The 18,950-nt window shown below is 41.7% G+C and overlaps 1 protein-coding gene across 1 annotated transcript in view; it reads left to right on the top strand.

The window, feature by feature from the left end:
* Positions 1 to 18,950, top strand: part of KDM4C (lysine demethylase 4C) — a 453,452-nt gene that overhangs the window by 95,504 nt on the left and 338,998 nt on the right. The window contains exon 5 of the mRNA XM_073668849.1: positions 18,453 to 18,646. Within this exon, the coding sequence (XP_073524950.1) occupies positions 18,453 to 18,646 (194 nt within the window). The remainder of the gene's footprint in view (positions 1 to 18,452; positions 18,647 to 18,950) is intronic.

The raw sequence follows: 18,950 nt of genomic DNA, 5'->3' as shown, positions 1-18,950 counted from the left end.
AGGGTACAGTAAAATTGTGAGAAGGTAATGAGCAAAAAAAAGGGGAGTTTACCTGTAGTAGTATTACGGTATTTTAGCCAGCCGTCTTCAGCAGATTGGACAAGGTGGCCTCAAGATGACTTCAGACAGCGAGGAGAGTTATAGTGGGCTGCAAGGAGAGTTGTAGTGGGCTGCAAGGAAAGTGGCAGGTAGACCTGCTGTGTGCAGGTAGGTAAAGGTTTAAATTGCACAAGGTGCATGTCAGAAAGTCTCTAGCGAGGGCTTGAATATAGCCCAAAATCTCCTGTGTCCTGGCAGTCTGTGGGAGGTGGCTGAATGCGGTGAATTTAGTCTGTTAATGACTTGTAGTATACATTTCACAATTATATCTTTTTTTTTTTTTTTGGCACTTTTACACAATAGTGTTTTTAAAGAAAAAAGAATTGTTTTTGCATCGCTATATTCTGAGAGCTATATCTTTTTTTTATTATTATTATTATTTCTCTACTGATGAAGCTGTATGGCACGGCTTGTTTTAGGCAGGATTAGATGACTATTTTTATCCATACTATTTTTATTTAAATTCGACTTTTTGATTGCGGTGTATTCCACTTTTTGTTCGGCTGTATGATGAAAAATTTTTTCAACGTTTTTTTTTATTGATATATATATATATATTTTTTTTTTACGGCGTTCACTGAAGGGGTTAACTAGTGTGATAGGTTTATACACTGCTCAAAAAAATAAAGGGAACACTTACATTGTGTTGTTTAACTCCCCGTCAATCAAACTTTTGTGAAATCAACCTGTCCCGTCATGAAGCAACACTGATTTTGAATCAATTTCTCCTGCTGTTGTGCAAATGGCATAGACAACAGGTAGAAATGATAGGCAATTAGCAAGATACCGCCTATAAAGGAGTGGTTCTGCAGGTGGTGACCACAGACTATTTCTCTGTTGTCCTCCTTTTTGGCTGTTGTTTTTGTCACTTTTGCCATTGCTCTTACCCCTAGAGGTACAGTACCATGAGGCGGTGTCTACAGTACAACCCACAGAAGTTGCTCTGGTAGTGCAGCTCATCCAGGATGGCACATCAATGCAAGCTGTGGCAAGAAGGGTAGCTGTGTCAGTCAACAGTGTCCAGAGCATGGAGTAGATACCAGGAGACAGGCCAGTACACCTGGAGATATGTAGGGGGCTGTAGCAGAGCAACAACCCTGCAGCAGTACCGCTACCTCCTCTGTGCAAGGAGCAACTGGAAGAGCAGTGCCAGAGCCTTGCAAAAAAACCTCTAGAAGGCCACTAACATCACTGTCAGAAGCAGACTCCATGAGGGTGATATGAGGGCCCGACGTCCACAAGTGGGTGTTGGGCTTTCAGCTTACTGCCCAACACCGTGCAGGCCATTGGCATTTACCAGAGCACACCAAGATTGGCAGATTCGACATTGGTGCCCTTTGCTCTTCATGGATGAGAGCAGGTTCCCACTGAGCACATGTGACAGAGTCTGGAGATGCCGTGTAGAACATTTTGCTGCCTGCAACATCCTTCAGCGTGACCAGTTAGGCAGTGGGTCAATAATGGTGTGGGGAGGCATTTATTTGGATGGCCGCACAGCCCTCCATGTGCTAGCCAGAGGTACTCTGACTGCCATTAGGTACCGGGATGAGATCCTCAGACCCATTGTGAGACCATATGCAGGTGCATTGGGCCCTGGGTTCCTTCTGATTCATGACAATGCTAGGCCTCATGTAGCTGGAGTGTGTCAGCAGTTCCTGCATGATGAAGACATTGATGCTTTGGACTGGCCTACCGGTTCCCCTGACCTGAAACCAATTGAGAACATCTGGGACATGTCTTGTAACATCCACCAATACCATGTTGCACCACAGACTGTCATGGAGTTGACTGATTCTTTAATCCAGGTCTGGGATGAGATCCCTGAGGAGAACATCCGCCGCCTCGTCAGGAGCATGCCCAGGCGTAGTAGGGAGGTCAAACAGACACGTGGAGGCCAAACACACTACTGAGCATCATTTCCTTGCATTGAGGCATTTCCACTGAAGTTGTATCAGCCTGTAATTTGATTTTCCTTTTTGGATTTTGAGTATCATTCCAAATCCAGGCCTCCACGAGATATTAATTTTTCTTTACATGTGATCATTTTTATGTTTTATTTTTCTCAACACATTCCACTATGTAATGAATAAAGATTTTCAACTGGATTATGTCATTCAGTGATATCCAGAATGTGATATTTTGGTGTTCCCTTTATTTTTTTGAGCAGTGTAGGTCCGGTGTTCCAGACCCTGTGATACCAAATATGTGTACTTTTTTTTTGTTTTTTTGTTTTTACATAAATAGATGTATTTTTTAATATTTTTTTCTTTACTTTTTTTACTTAGTCCCTCTATGGGACATTAACTTTTATTATTCTGGTCTCTGGTATAATGCATTGCAATGCTTCAACACTGCAATGCATTATACCTGCCAGTTTTACACTGATGTCTTTTAGACCATTCTCCTTGCATGGTCTAAACAGGCCACCTTAGCTAGCAGACCTCACGGTCGTCATGACTACCTTGAGTTGTCATGACCAAGATTGGCAGCCACTGATGACGTCGCTGGAGGGAGCCCCTTCTTTCTCCTATCCTACCAAATGCTACAATCTTGATCGTAACAGTTAGAGGGTTAAGCAGCTGGAGCTGGTGCAGGACCGGGGCTTAGCTATCACGTAAGCAGAGCTCCCACTGCCAAACAATCAGGGACGGCACACGATCGCCATGACGTAACTACGTCATGGATTGGGACACCCTTCCTGACCATGACGTACAGTACAGACCAAAAGTTTGGACACACCTTCTCATTTAAAGATTTTTCTATATTTTCATGACTATGAAAATTGTACATTCACACTGAAGGCATCAAAACTATGAATTAACACATGTGGAATTATATACTTAACAAAAAAGTGTGAAACAACTGAAAATATGTCTTATATTCTAGGTTCTTCAAAGTAGCCACCTTTTGCTTTGATGACTGCTTCGCACACTCTTGGCATTCTTTTGATGAGCTTCAAGAGGTAGTGACCGGAAATGGTTTTCACTTCACAGGTGTTCCCTGTCAGGTTTAATAAGTGGGATTTCTTGCCTTATAAATGGGATTGGGACCATCAGTTGTGTTGTGCAGAAGTCATGGGGATACACAGCTGATAGTCCTACTGAATAGACTGTTAGCTGCTTTTTTTCTTGCCATAATACGAATTCTAAGTAAAGAAAAACGAGTGGCCATCATTACTTTAAGAAATGAAGGTCAGTCAATCTGAAAAATTGGGCAAACTTTAAAGTGTCCCCAAGTGCAGTTGCAAAAACCATCAAGCGCTACAAAGAAACTAGCTCACATGAGGACCACCCCAGGAAAGGAAGACCAAGAGTCACCTCTGCTTCTGAGGATAAGTTTATAGAGTCACCTGCCTCAGAAATCTCTGGTTGACAGCACCTCAGATTAGAGACTAGGTCAATGCCACACAGAGTTGAAGCAGCAGACACATCTCTACAACAACTGTTAAGAGGAGACTTTGTGCAGCAGGCCTTCATGGTAAAATAGCTGCTAGGAAACCACTGCTAAGGACAGGCAACAAGCAGAAGAGACTTGTTTGGGCTAAAGAACACAAGGAATGGACATTAGACCAGTGGAAATCTGTGCTTTGGTCTGATGAGCCCAATTTTGAGATCTTTGGTTCCAACCACCGTGTCTTTGTGCGACGCAGAAAAGGTGAACGGATGGACTCTACATGCCTGGTTCCCACGGAGAAGCATGGAGGAGGAGGTTGATGGTGTGGGGTTGCTTTGCTGGTGACACTGTTGGGGATTTATTCAAAATTGAAGGCATACTGAACCAGCATGGCTAGCAGAGCGTCTTGGAGCGGCATGCTATTCCATCCGGTTTGCGTTTAGTTGGACCATCATTTATTTTTCAACAGGACAATGACCCCAAACACACCTCCAGACTGTGTAAGGGCTATTTGACCAAGGAGGAGAGTGATGGGGTGTTACGCCAGAGATGGTTTGGGGTGAGCTGGGCCGCAGAGTGAAGGCAAAAGGGCCAAGAAGTGCCAAGCATCTCTGGGAACTCCTTCAAGATTGTTGGAAGACCATTTCCGGTGACTACCTCTTGGAGCTCGCCAAGAGAATGCCAAGAGTGTGCAAAGCAGTCATCAAAGCAAAAGGTGGCTACTTTGAAGAACCTAGAATATAAGACATATTTTCAGTTGTTTCACACTTTTTTGTTAAGTATATAATTACACATGTGTTAATTCATAGTTTTGATGCCTTCAGTGTGAATGTACAGTTTTCATAGTCATGAAAATACAGAAAAATCTTTAAATGAGAAGGTGTGTCCAAACTTTTGGTCTGTACGGTATGTGTTTATCAAAGGTCGTGAATGGCCGACAGGTTGAACCTGGATAACTATTGAAAATGTAAGTGTTTGAGTCGTCTCCAACACTGTCTTCGTGACTGTACTGCACATAGTCCTTCTTTGGAGAGAAGGTCAATATTTTCCTACAAATGCTCTCCTGCAATTTTCTTATGCATAGATTAAACTGAAAAGGAAATCTCAAACAATATATGATGTCATAACAGGATAAGACTGGCTGAAGAGGTTTGAGCGCCATTTTTCATTGAATAGGAGTCTGTGAATTTGATCAGTTTCATAGTAAATCTTACTCATACTCTGAATCAATGTTAAGTATTTATCCTGCACATACCTCTGGACAGTTAGACATATATCAAACCATATAGCTACGAGAAAAGACCTTCCCAAAAAATGTGGCTCATTTTGCAGACTGCATGCTTCTCAGTTTGATCAAGAACAAATCTGGGATCTAAATAGTGTTTGTCCAGTCAGTGTGGCACACCAAAGATACTAACAAGATGGCTCAATTTTATAATGTCAGTTGAATATGTGAATGAAATCCTGTACACCTTTTATCATTGTACAAAAACCTCTTGGTTTTCAGCTTATGCTGCAGTTTGTTGTATTTTTTGACAGAATAAAACTCTTTAGGCTACGTGCCCACGATCAAACGCTGCGTTCCACATTAGAAGCACAGTGGATGGGATTTATAGAAATCTCATGCCCACTGTGCTTCTATTTGACGCCACATAATCTCGCCTGCGGCGCGGGTTTACAAGCCGCAGCATATCAATTTCTGTTGCCTAGACACTAGTTTCCGAAACAGAAATTTCCCCAGTAGAATGTATTGGATGTGGTAAATCTGCATTGTAAAATGAATATATGCGGATTTACCTGCATGATTAGAACGCAGCGTTTTGGAAGCAGCGAAAATACACTGCTTCCAAAATGCTGCTATTGCCTGATCGTGGGCACATAGCGTTAAAGAGAACCTGACAGCTATTACATGCTGCCTATATATCAGCACTGACTGTATGATCTCAGCCAGGTATATTTGACTCTGAAACGCTGCAGCATTTCAGGGGAGAACATGTTTTAAAAGCCACCGGGGACCAAGCCGCGCGGTAGACTAGTCAAACAGCCGAGTCCTCAGCAACTTCTTCCTGCCTGGATTGACAGGTCTCTCCAATATGCACACACAGTTGATTGGGCAACATGTATACCTATTAATAAATGTAAGCAACACCTTTTTGTTTAAGAAATACAGATAAAATCAAGGTGGATTACAGTGTATGCCCTATTTTTGAATCAAATAATTTACATAGTACATTATATGTATTTTTTTTTTGTTGCTGCAAAGTCATTGGGGGAGGGAGGGATACAGAAAATTAAATTTTTTTTTTATAGTGGTTTTCTTTTGAAGATACATCTCTATTTCTCCACAAGGTGGCTCTGTTGCATATTTCATGAATACATTCTAAAGACCTGCTCCAGGGACGCTTTGCTGTGTTCATTTTATTTTAGGCACAGAAGCATTTGCATAGTAAATGTCATTTTTGAACAGGACCTATTTTGGAATTTTAATTTTCTAAACATTTATCTAAATTCTGACACCACAGACAGCAAGCAATCACTGAAGTGGGTGTGCGTATGTTGACAGTGGAGATACACTACTGTTGCCTTTTCACATCAAACTGAATGAATCTATCAGGAGACAGGCAGATATGTGCTGTATGCATATCCTACTAGGCGTATACTTTACATTCAAATAGACTCTTTTAAGCATATATTTGAGACAAAGCTGATGTCTGGTTTTTCTAAACCTGCTTGTGGCTTTTTTCTTTGAGTGTGATTTACTAGTGCATCAGTGGAATCCTTCCTTTTTTAAATATTTTGATGTAAATAATTAAAAATGTGATATATTAAGAGCCTAGCTGCATTACATTTAAAGCTAAATTGTCCTTCAAACAAACTAATCATAAAACAATAGTACAATCAAGTATAATATATCTCACCAGGGAAATGTGCTCCTTTCTCCACTCGTGAGCCACTTCTTTACTTCCTCACTTCCTTATGAACTACTCTTTCACGCCGCGGGGAAAAAAAACCTTCTCAAATTGGTCATGCCCAAGACGATACTGAATGCCAGTGTTTTCTGGGGACATATTACCTTTGTGATTCTGTGAACAGTTTTATATGCTTTTTGTTAGATGCAAACTTTGAACAAACTTTGCATGAATCAAAATCAATTGTACACGAAAATATGAGACAAATTCTGCTTCTTTCTCCACTTATGAGCCACTTCTTGCCACCTGCCTCCTGAACTTGTCATACAGCTCTGGGGATTAGCAGTGAAGTGTAGCATAAGAAAATAAGCAGGGGCAGACACAGAAAGATTGTACTGAGCTTTGTAACAAGACTGTTACCTCACCCCTGAGCTGAATTCACATCTTCAAGAATCGTTATTGGTGTATAATCCCCTCCATGCTTCTGCCTGTGTGCCAACTAAGGAACGAAAAGCAGGAATTCCTCTCTGTGTGTGCTGTGTAAGGCCCCCTTCACATGTCAGTGTGTTGGGTACTTGTGGTGACGTTTTTCACACATGCCGGAGACTCTTACACACCTAGACCCATTAAAATCTATGGGGCTGTTCACATGTCTGTGTGTCCCTGTGACCCACAAGTGAACATGGCTGTTTTTTCCCGGCAGCTTGGCGGTCTATACGTCTCGCACATGTACACACTGACAAAGTGCGACATCTCTGTGCCGTCCGTGTGACACATGCTGGAATAGAAGGCAGAATAGAAATGACAGATGTTTAGGTGTTAGATGTGAAAAAAATTGCGATAGAGGTAGACAGAGAGCAAGATAGAAATTTGTGAGAAATATAAGTAGTACCTTGCATGTGTATTTTACTGTACTTGTATTGTGCTAGTAAATAATTGAAAAAAAGATGTGGGTCCCCCCTATTATAGATAACCAGCACAGGGAAAGAAGACAGTTGCAGGCTTATATTATCAGACTGGGAAGGTCCATACTTATTAGTCCCATCCCAGATTAAAAATACCAGCCCGCAGCCGCCCCAGAATTGGTGCATCCCATTAGATGCGCCAATTCTGGCTCTGTGCCCCACTCTTCCTGATTGCCCAGGTGCGTTGGCAACCAGGGAAATGTGTAATGTCAGCTGGCATCAAGCCCACAGGTTAGTAATGGAGAGGTAGACACCCCCATTACTAACCCAGTAAGTTAAAAGGAAAAAAACACACATCACCAATTTATTAAAAAAAATAAAATAAAAAAGCCATGCTGGTCCGAAGTAGTCAAAGGATTCTGATGTAGTCCACAAAAGGCAGCCAGAAAGACATACTTAAAAGAGAGAATTAGATAAAGACAAGAGACGGTCCCTCATTCACCAATTTATTAGATCGATAAAAAAAAACAGCAGCTCCAACGTAATCCAAGGCGAACCCACAACCTCCACGAATTCTGTATTCAAACCTATGGAGCCTTGTTTTGAGAACAAAGCTTCATAGGTCACTCCCAGTCAGGATGTTTTCCACGAGACCCTGCGAGAGCAGTAATGACGTCAGTAATATTACTGGCATCACTGCTCTTGCCATGTCACACAGAGGGCAGCCTGGCTCCGCGAGTAACCTATGGAGCGAGAGTGATGATGACAGTAAGGCTGTGTGCCCTCTATGCGTTTTTTTAAGCGTTTCTGCAGCAGCAGTTCCGCTGCAGAAACGCTTAAAAAACGCTTGTTAGAAGGTCTGCCATGTTCCCCAATGATAATGCTCATGTGCTATGCACATGCTGCGGAAATTTCCGCTGCGGATTATCATTGTGGAAAAATCCGCAGCACTACCAATTATTTTGCGGAATCGCGGCATTTTCGCAGCCATTGACTTGCATTGGAACGCATGACAGCCACATGACTATACGTGCACATGCGGATATTTAAGCGATACAGTGCGCGGATGGTACCCGGGTTTGGAGAAGAGACTCTCCTCCGGACCCGGGTACCATAGTACCTGTAAAAAAAAAGAATAAAATAAAAAATAAATATACTTCTGATGGCCCCCGGTGTCCTTAGCGATGCGTCCTGGCTTGCCGGCAGCTCGCGATGGTCTAAAAAGGTCCTGCCATGACTTCATTTAGTCATGTGACCGGTCACGCGACTGCTGACGTCGGTGGTCGTGTGACACGTCGCATGACTAAATGATGTCATGGCAGGTCCTTTTTAGACCATCGCGAGCTGCCGGCAAGCCAGGACGCATCGCTAAGGACACCGGGGGCCATCAGAAGGTAAGTATAATATTTATTTTTTACCATTCTTTTACGGTCACACTATATAAATCCATGCCGTTTGCATGGATTTATATAGTGTGACCAAGTTGTCGAGCACTTTCCAAGTGATGCTGAAATCGCTTGGAAAGCACTTGTCAACCCGCATGCGGAAATGCATGTGAAGAACGCTTCACATCCGCATGTCCCTGGCAGGAAAAACGCATGTACAATCCGCATGTACAATCCACATGTGTTTTTTTTCTGCCAGGGAGATGCAGAAACGCTCAGGAAAAATCCAGAGCATTTCTGCATCGTGGGCACATAGCCTAACATTACTAATTATATTTCTCATGAATATTTATCTATCTATCTTTGCACATCCAACACCTGAACATCTGTCATTTCTCGTCTGCATTCTATTCCAGTACGTGTCACACGTAATTTTTGCGCAACGAAAATATTCAGCATCAAAATCTCATTACGGGATCTTTAAGAAGACTGCGGTGGCACAGGCTGTTACAGGTTAATAGCATGTGAATGCAGCCTAAGGGTATGTGCACACGATCCTTTCTGGTAGCACTTTGGACGCAGCATACTTAACCACTTCGCACCGGAGCCTGTTTTTGCCTTCGTGACCGGGCCAATTTTTTCAATTCTGACCACTGTCCCTTTATGAAGTAATTACTCTGGAACGCTTCAACGAATCCCCCGGATTCTGAGACTGTTTTTTCGTGACATATTGTACTTCATGATAGTGGTAAAATTTCTTCGATATCACTTGCGTTTATTTGTGAAAAAATCGGAAATTTGGCGAAAATTTATCAATTTTCAAGCTTTGAATTTTCATGCCCTTAAATCAGAGAGATATGTCACACAAAATAGTTAATAAATAACATTTCCCACATGTCTACTTTACATCAGCACAATTTTGGAACCAACATTTTTTTTTGTTAGGGAGCTATAAGGGTTAAAAGTTGACCAGTGATTTCTCATTTTTCCAACAAAATTTACAAAAACATTTTTTTTAGGGACCACCTCACATTTGAAGTGACTTTGAGGGGCCTTTATGACAGAAAATACCCAAAAGTGACACCATTCTAAAAACTGCACCCCTCAAGGTGCTCAAAACTACATTCAAGAACTTTATTAACCCTCCAGGTGCTTCACAGGAATTTTTGGAATGTGGAAGAAAAAAATGAACATTTAACTTTTTTTCACAAAAATGTTACTTTAGACCCAATTTCTTTTATTTTCACAGGGGTAACAGGAAAAAATGGACCCCAAAATTTTTTGTGCAATTTCTCTTGAGCGTGTTGATACCCCATATGTGAGGGAAAACCACTGTTTGGGCGCACTGCAGGGTTCGGAAGGGAAGGAGCGCCATTTGACTTTTTGAATGTAAAATTAGTTTGAATAATTAGCAGATGCCATGTCGCATTTGGGGAGCCCCTACTGTGCCTAAACAGTGGAAACCCCCCACAAATGCCACCATTTTGGAACCTAGACCCCTTAGGGAACTTATCTAGATGTGTGGTGAGCACCTTGCACCCCCAGCTACTTCACAGAAGTTTATAATATTGAGCCATAAAAATAAAATTTTCACATTTTTCCCACAAAAAATGTTTTTCATTCCCTAGTTTTGCATTATCATAAGGATAACAGGAGAAATTGCACCATGAAATTTGTTGTGCAATTTCTCCTGAGTACGCCGATACCCCATATGTGGGGGAAAACCACTGCTTTGGTGTGCGGCAGGGTTTGGAAGAGAAAGGAGCGCTATGTTGGCTGGGATAGGTTGCATACACCATGTCACATTTGAAGAGTCGCTGACATGCCGAAGCAGCAGAAACCCCCACAAGTGACCCCGTTTTGTAAACTACACCTCTCAAGGAATTCATCTAGGGAAGTAGTGAGTATTTTTTAATTTATACCATTGGGCAGTGAAAAAAGCATAATTGTATTTTTACCACAAAAAAATGTTTTACCCTCAGATTTTACATTTTCACACAGGGCAATGGGTAAAAATGGTGCCGAAATGTGTCACACAATTTCTTCTAAAAGTGGCAATACCCCATATGTGGCTGTATCGTACCGCTCAGCCATACGGCGAGATCTGGGGGGGATGGAGCGCTATTTGAGAATTCGAGAACAAATTATTATAGAATAGGCATTTGGATTTGGGAGCACAAAATTTTCTGAATTTCTTTTGGGGAGCAAGGGCCATTTCGCTTTTCCAGAGCCTTTCTGCTACCAGTAACTTGGAAGTCCCTTATATTTTTAACAGATAATGGACCTGAGTGGGGACTAGCTTTTTTTGAGGACTGAGTTGAAGCTTTTATTGGGAACATTTTACGTAACATTTATCCTGCGCTCTAGGCTGAGCACTTACATTGGGGTTTCCATCTAAATTTCCAAGTGATGTAATTCAGATGAAATCCCTGCGGGATCCATTCACTGTAATGAGGCAGCAGAGTTACTCTGGACTCCGTCTGGCCTCTGTTTAGCGGTGTCCTTTTTTTCTGAAGTGCACAAAACTGTGGCCAACCGCGCTTTTATGCACGCCTAAAACAAATGACACCGTGGGATCACAGGCCAGACGGCTTCCACAGTGGCCTATATCTGCCTCATTACAGGGAATCTTCCGTGATGGGTTCCGTCTGAATCACGTATTTCAGAGATTTACACGGAAACTCTGGTGTAAGTGCTCAGCGCAGAGCGCAGGATAAATGTGGGCAGAGCCTTACTGCGATCTTTGGGAGACATAATAAACAAATCAGTAGCGGGTGAAGAATTGGTTTCATCTATTTTTTACGCTGTTCCCCGTGCGGTATAAGTGATGAGATTACTTTATTCTTTGGGTCGGTGCGATTACAGAGATACCAGATTTATATCTGATTTTTATGACTGACAGCTGTCACACACTAAGAGACGCTTTTTTTTTGCAAAATCTAGTTTTTGCATCCCCATATTTTGAGAGCTATAATTTTTCCATATTTCGGCCGACAGTCATGTGACGGCTTGTTTTTTGCGGGACGAGTTGACATTTTTATTGGTACCATTTTTGGGTACGTGACATTTTTTGATCGCTTTCCATTCCGTTTTTTGGGAGGTAAAATTAACAAAAAACAACAATTCAGGAATTGTTTTTTGAGGTTTTTTTTTATGCCGTTCTGCGTGTGGTAAAAGTGATCAGGCAGCGTTATTCTTCGGGTCAGTACGTTTACAGCGATACTACACTTACTGTATATTTTTTTTATGTTTTGGCGCTTTTACACAATAAAACAATTTTATAGAAAAAATATTTTTTTTGCATTGCTTTATGCTGAGCGCTATAACTTTATTTTTCGGCTGATGGAGCTGTATGGTGCCTTTTTTTTTGCGGAGCAAGATGACGTTTTCAGCGGTACCATTTTTATTTCCATTTTGCTTTTTGATTGCATTTTTTTCCACTTTTTGTTTGGCGATATGATGAAAAAGCATATTTTTTTGCTCCGTTTTTTATTTATTTTTATTACGGTGTGCACAGAAGGAGTTAATTAGTGTGACAGTTTTATAGATCTGGTTGTTTCGGACGCGGCGATACCAAATATGTGTACTTTTTTTGGTTTTGCATAAGTATACGGATTTATTGGTTTAATATTTTATTTATTTATTTTTATTTATTTTGTGATTATTTTTTTTTTTTTTTAACAGTTTAAAAACATATTTTTTTTTTACTTTTTTTTTACATTTTTACTTAGTCCCTGTATGGGACATTAATTTTTATTTTTCTGATCACTGATCTCATGTAATGTAATAGACATGTATTACATTACATGAGATCTTTGCTGACTGTTTCACAGTCAGTGTGTCCTGCCAGGCTTCAGCTGCAGGCTGAGCCAGGCAGGACACCATGTATGGCAGATCTGGAGGCGGTCATGTGAACTCCAGCTGCCATAGCAACGCCAGGTCCTGGAAGGTATAAGGGGGCCGTCGGAGAGGTAAGTGGACGACCCCCTCTCCTCCTGCTGTCTTCTATATGCCGCGATCACTATAGATCGCGGAATATAGAAGACAGCAAAGGGTTAACATCACTGGGACCTGATCCAATCAGGTCCCGATGATGTTCCCTGTCAGAGCTAACTCTCTGCACCGGAATCGCAGCGCTTGCAGGACCCTGGGGGTCCTGAGCGCTGCGAGACCACCCACCGTTCTTAAACGTCGGCGCTGCACAGAGCCCAGCAAGCGCCGACATTTATCTACAGTGGGCGGTCGGGAACCGGTTAATGCTGCGTCCAAAGCGCTGCACGCAGGTGAATCCGCATGTGTTCATTGAACATATGCGGATTCATCGCATCCTTTACATTGCACTGATACAATTTCTCTTGCGGAGACTAGCGTCTCCGCAAGAGAGATTTACATGCTGCGGTCTGTGAAGACGCGCCGCATGTCCGTCTCTGTGGGTGATCTGCAGGTGCACGGAGACACATAGTGGGCATGGGATTTCTTGAAATCCCATCCACTATGCTGTAACATCTGGCTGCTGCGGATTGCACCAGCGCAAGTGTGGTGTGTCCAATCCGCAGCGTTTACTGACCGTGTGCACATACCCTTACACGGGGCATTTGGGGAAAAGACTCGCTGCATTCGATTGTGGTCAATTGATGGTTTTGTATATTTAATTCTTAACGTCTTTGTAAAGTCAATTTCTGCTAGGATTTAAACTCAGGACATCTTACATGAAAGGCAGAAAGATTAAGATAGGGGTTAGATGGGCATATGAAATTGCATCTGCATCTTCATCGATATTATCGCTCGTGTTCCATCCATGTGTCATCTGTATGTCTGTTGACATCTGTATGGCATCTGTTTTCATCCATCAACATTTAAAAAAATTTATGTACCTTAGCGTTTAATCACCTCTATGACAGCCCAATAACGTCAGTGGGCAAATTAACCTACCCTTAAAATTATAGACTGTTCATGTCTTTGTCAGTGGGCAAACTTACAAAAATAGCAAGGGATCAAATAATTATTTCTTTCACTGTGTGTGTGTGTGTGTGTGTATATATATATATATATATATACACAGTACAGACCAAAAGTTTGGACACACCTTCTCATTTAAAGATTTTTCTGTATTTTCATGACTTTGAAAATTGTACATTCACACTGAAGGGATCAAAACTATGAATTAACACATGTGGAATTATATACTTAACAAAAAAGTGTGAAACAACTGAAAATATGTCTTATATTCTAGGTTCTTCAAAGTAGCCACCTTTTGCTTTGATGACTGCTTTGCACACTCTTGACATTCTCTTGATGAGCTTCAAGAGGCAGTCACTGGAAATGGTTTTCACTTCACAGGTGTGCCTGGTCAGGTTTAATAAGTGGGATTTCTTACCTTATAAATGGGGTTGGGACCATCAGTTGTGTTGTGCAGAAGTCAGGTGGATACACAGCTGATAGTCCTACTGAATAGACTGTTAGAATTTGTATTTTAGGAAGAAAAAAGCAGCTAAGTAAAGAAAAACGAGTGGCCATCATTACTTTAAGAAATGAAGGTCAGTCAGTCAAAAAAATTGGGCAGACTTTGAAAGTGTCCCCAAGTGCAGTTGCAAAAACCATCAAGCGCTACAAAGAAACTGGCTCACATGAGGACCGCCCCAGGAAAGGAAGACCAAGAGTCACCTCTGCTTCTGAGGAGAAGTTTATCCGAGTCACCAGCCTCAGAAATCGCAGGTTAACAGCAGCTCAGATTAGAGACCAGGTCAATGCCACACAGAGTTCTAGCAGCAGACACATCTCTACAACAACTGTTAAGAGGAGACTTTGTGCAGCAGGCCTTCATTGTAAAATAGCTGCTAGGAAACCACTGCTAAGGACAGGCAACAAGCAGAAGAGACTTGTTTGGGCTAAAGAACACAAGGAATGCATCCAACCACCGTGTCTTTGTGCGACGCAGAAAAGGTGAACGGATGGACTCTACATGCCTGGTTCCCACCGTGAAGCATGGAGGAGGAGGTGTGATGGTGTGCGAGTGCTTTGCTGGTGACACTGTTGGGGATTTATTCAAAATTGAAGGCATACTGAACCAGCATGGCTACCACAGCATCTTGCAGCGGCATGCTATTCCATCCGGTTTGCGTTTAGTTGGACCATCATTTATTTTTCGACAGGACAATGACCCCAAACACACCTCCAGGCTGTGTAAGGGCTATTTGAACAAGGAGAGTGATGGGGTGCTACGCCAGATGACCTGGCCTCCACAGTCACCAGACCTGAACCCAATCGAGATGGTTTGGGGTGAGCTGGACCGCAGAGTGAAGGCAAAAGGGCCAACAAGTGCTAAGCATCTCTGGGAACTCCTTCAAGATTGTTGGAAGACCATTTCCAGTGACTACCTCTTGAAGCTCATCAAGAGAATGCCAAGAGTGTGCAAAGCAGTTATCAAATCAAAAGGTGCCTACTTTGAAGAACCTAGAATATAAGACATATTTTCAGTTGTTTCACACTTTTTTGTTAAGTATATAATTCCACATGTGTTAATTCATAGTTTTGATGCCTTCAGTGTGAATGTACAATTTTCATAGTCATGAAAATACAGAAATTTCTTTAAATGAGAAGGTGTGTCCAAACTTTTGGTCTGTACTGTATGTGTGTGTGTGTATGTATGTGTATATATATATATATATATATATATATATATATATTTATATATATATATATATATATATATATATATATATATATAATTTTTTTTTTTTTTAAATAATATATAACTTTAGTTACTGTCGTTGTTAATTAAATTTGGAACTTTATTCATTTACACTACTTTGTTCACTGTTTATGGATGTAGAAACTTTACCATTGCTGCTGGGATGGTTATGTAACGTGGAAAAGGCCAGCAGCGTAGGAATCCAATGTGTTTTTTTTCCTGTATGTGCAAGTGTTTTCTAGTGTCAGATTAGATAGACAGACCATACCAGCTTACTAGTTGTTGGGACTAAATAGGTTTTACGATTTGCCCTACAGTTTTATTTTCAGAGATGAGGAACAGGTGGTGATTTCTGAAAGTCAGAGAGTAGACTGTTGGAATCTCAGTTTGTGATAAATGTCATGTCAAAGAGTATCTTGTCTGACATGAGTGTATCATTGTACGTTCTGCATGCACAGTGTCTTACTGCTGTGCTTATCTGTCTCCACATTAATTAGACCTTTTATCGAATGCATCAAATTTTATCTTGAAGTTGGGGTATGCACCTGAAGTTTTATCCGTGTTCTAATGCAAAGTGGAATCCATATAGACTTTAAGTCATTGCAGACAGTATTTGCAGTAAATCCTATAAGCATTCCATAATTCTGCTTTATAACTTTTTATGCTGCCAAACTTCCATGTTATGAAACATGCACTGTATCTAGTTAAACTGCTGTACAAGTTGTTTCTGCGTCTGGTATTAAAATAAACAATTTTGTTTTATTTTGTGGTGCTGAATCCAGTGAGGTCACTGACTGAAGTAAGCTTTAAAGGGAACCTGTCACATCCTAGTTGCTATGTACACTGCCCCCATAGCAACTAGGAGGGCAGTGTACATTGCATGATTACCAGCTTCAGTGCGCACGTGCGGTGATCTGTTGCTCACAGGGCGTGCGCAGTCAATGTATCATGCAGTCACCGCTGCAGTGTCTCTGGGCATGCAGTGACCGCACAATACATTGACTGCACACGTTCCGGGAGCCACAGATCACAGCGCGTGCGTACTGAAGCTGGTAATCACACAGCCTCAGTGCGCACACGTTGGACCAGTGGCCCGACGTGTGCAAATGTGCATGCACCCTTCAAACCTAGCGCTTGCCATAAGCAGTATTCATATGTCATGGGCGGCGCCAGTACTAACTGAATGCGGCGACTGCCCATGACTGAATCTGAGAATCACACCCCTATGACTGAATACGAGCAGGTAGGACAAAGTATATAAAACGTTATAACATCATTATACTGCCACCGATTTTCATGAAAACAGCTGGTTAGTGATGCACATTGTATCACTAACCACTCTATGGGGGCAGTGTACCTAGCAACTAGGACGTGACAGGTTCCCTTTAAGGCTAGGTGCATGGAGGCGTGCACCACTTGTCACGTGCACCCGATTCATTAAGATGTGTCCGCTTCTTAATTAATCAGCAGCGTCTGACTGCAACTTGCCCCCTCATCAAGACTGGCATGAACATTGCCTGTCTTCATTAATCAATTCCCTAGTGGCTGCTACTACTAACTTGCTGTGCTACTTCTGAGATGTTTATCTTTTGCTCTAATATGGTTTCCCTAAAAGTATGTTTTCACATTCAGGTTTTTATGCAGGTTTTGAAGTCAAAGACAAAAGTGCATTCAAAAAGGAGAAGCTTAAGTCTTTTCTTCACAAATATCTTCCATTTATGATCCATTCCTGGTTTGGGCTTAAAGGAAACCTGTCAGCAGGAATATCCATGTTAAACAAAAGGTAATGGGCAGTATGGCGCTCTAATACTAATTTAATACATACTTTTAGTTTAAAAATCTGCAGCCTAATTCTAAATTTTGTTTTCCTCACTTCTTCGTGCTGGGACTTGTGGGTGGGACTGTGGGTAGGTTCTTCAGCTCGCAGGACTCAGCCACGGCCTCTTCTGCTACCTCTGTTGCATTTATTTGAATTTTGGGTTGGCACCGTCTTAGCTGTGGACAACCTTCATGAAAATGGCGCCGTCACATGAGCTGATCGACCTCCCGCGGTGTTCAGGAAAGTGCCGCATGTGTAGAATGGGATCTCGTATAGTCGACTCGATACCATTTTCCTGAAGACCATGGGAGGTCGATCTGTGCATGCGCCGGCGCCATTTTCATGAAGACCGCCACCAGCGAGAGCATCGCCCACAGCTAAGATGGCGCCACCCCGAAATTCTAATTATTGCAACAGAGGCAGCGGATGGGCTTTGGCTGAGCCCTGTGAGCCAAAGACCCTACCCACAGTCACACTCCAAACCACAAGCACAGAAATTGAGCTTTTAGATTTAACGAAAACCAGGCTGCAGATTGTTAATCTAAAGGTATGTATTAAATCAGTATGACAGTATGCCCATATTTTTAGTTTAACATGGAAATTCCTGCTGACAGATATTTAATGAAGTTTTTAAAGGAAACCCAAGTATGGAAAAATACCCTAATACTTCTCATGATACCTTGGGCTTTGCAGTGGGGGCACTGTCTCCATTCCATTTTCTCGGCTCTGACTCCTATCTAAAAGGCAGCTGGTGTTAGTTCCCTGATAGAACTTCTGTCCCCTAATTCACACTGCAATCTTAGTGTATTTTATGTAGTGCAGCTTAGACCTGTATGTCTCGCTTGTGTTGGGTTTCTTCCTGTCAGCTCTTACAAGCAGGAGGCAGGCAAGTTCAGCATAATGCTGCATCTCATAGAAATACTCTAGAACAGTACACAGAAATTGACTGATCCAGTTCTGGAGACCCTATGGTGCTCAGTCTTTATTCACTGAACTGTGAAATTATATTTCTCGAATTCTAGGGAGATCTTGAAAAAGGCCAGTGCTTGCTGAATGCATATGTAAAAAATGCAGTATTATGCATTCTAAATATGGGAATTATATTTTTAATTGTGGGTGATTAGTAAGAAAGCAAAGGACGACAGACAGTGCCAGTTGAAAGTGTGGATTGAAGAGTGTCATGATATTTTATTCACAAGAAGTTGGATCCTATAAATACTTTCTCATGTTGTATTTGTATTTTTACCACAGGACATCGATGAATGGAATATTTCCCGTCTAAATACCATTCTAGATGTTGTCGGAGACGAATGCGGGATTTCAATTGAGGGAGTCAATACCCCTTATCTCTATTTTGGGATGTGGAAAACTACATTTGCCTGGCATACTGAAGACATGGATCTTTACAGCATAAACTACCTCCACTTTGGTGAACCCAAGTCATGGTAAAATCCAAGGACAAATTTGTGTGTGTCTGTCTAATGTTAATAATGAAACTGAAGCTCGGTATCCAAGAAAAGGGGCACTCTTTAGAACTTTAAAGGGGCTGTTTCAGCCTCATATTTATATATTTTAATGAATAGACAATTATTTTTTGGTTGGGCATGCACATTGAATCTTTATTCTTGTGTCATTGTGTGGGTTAGTATAAAGAGAGCCAGCTGGGATGGAGGAATCTAACTTTACTCGTGCGTGCAACTATCATAGCAGTCAATCTGTCACAGTCGCTGCATGCAGCTTTAAATTAGG

The sequence above is a fragment of the Phyllobates terribilis genome, unplaced genomic scaffold, assembly GCF_046119375.1.
Source record: "Phyllobates terribilis strain yellow unplaced genomic scaffold, ASM4611937v1 Scaffold_1__5_contigs__length_1240528914, whole genome shotgun sequence".
NCBI lineage: Eukaryota > Metazoa > Chordata > Amphibia > Anura > Dendrobatidae > Phyllobates > Phyllobates terribilis.
The sequence above is the reverse complement of the archived record's forward strand: the minus strand, read 5'-3'. Positions and strand labels throughout refer to the sequence as shown.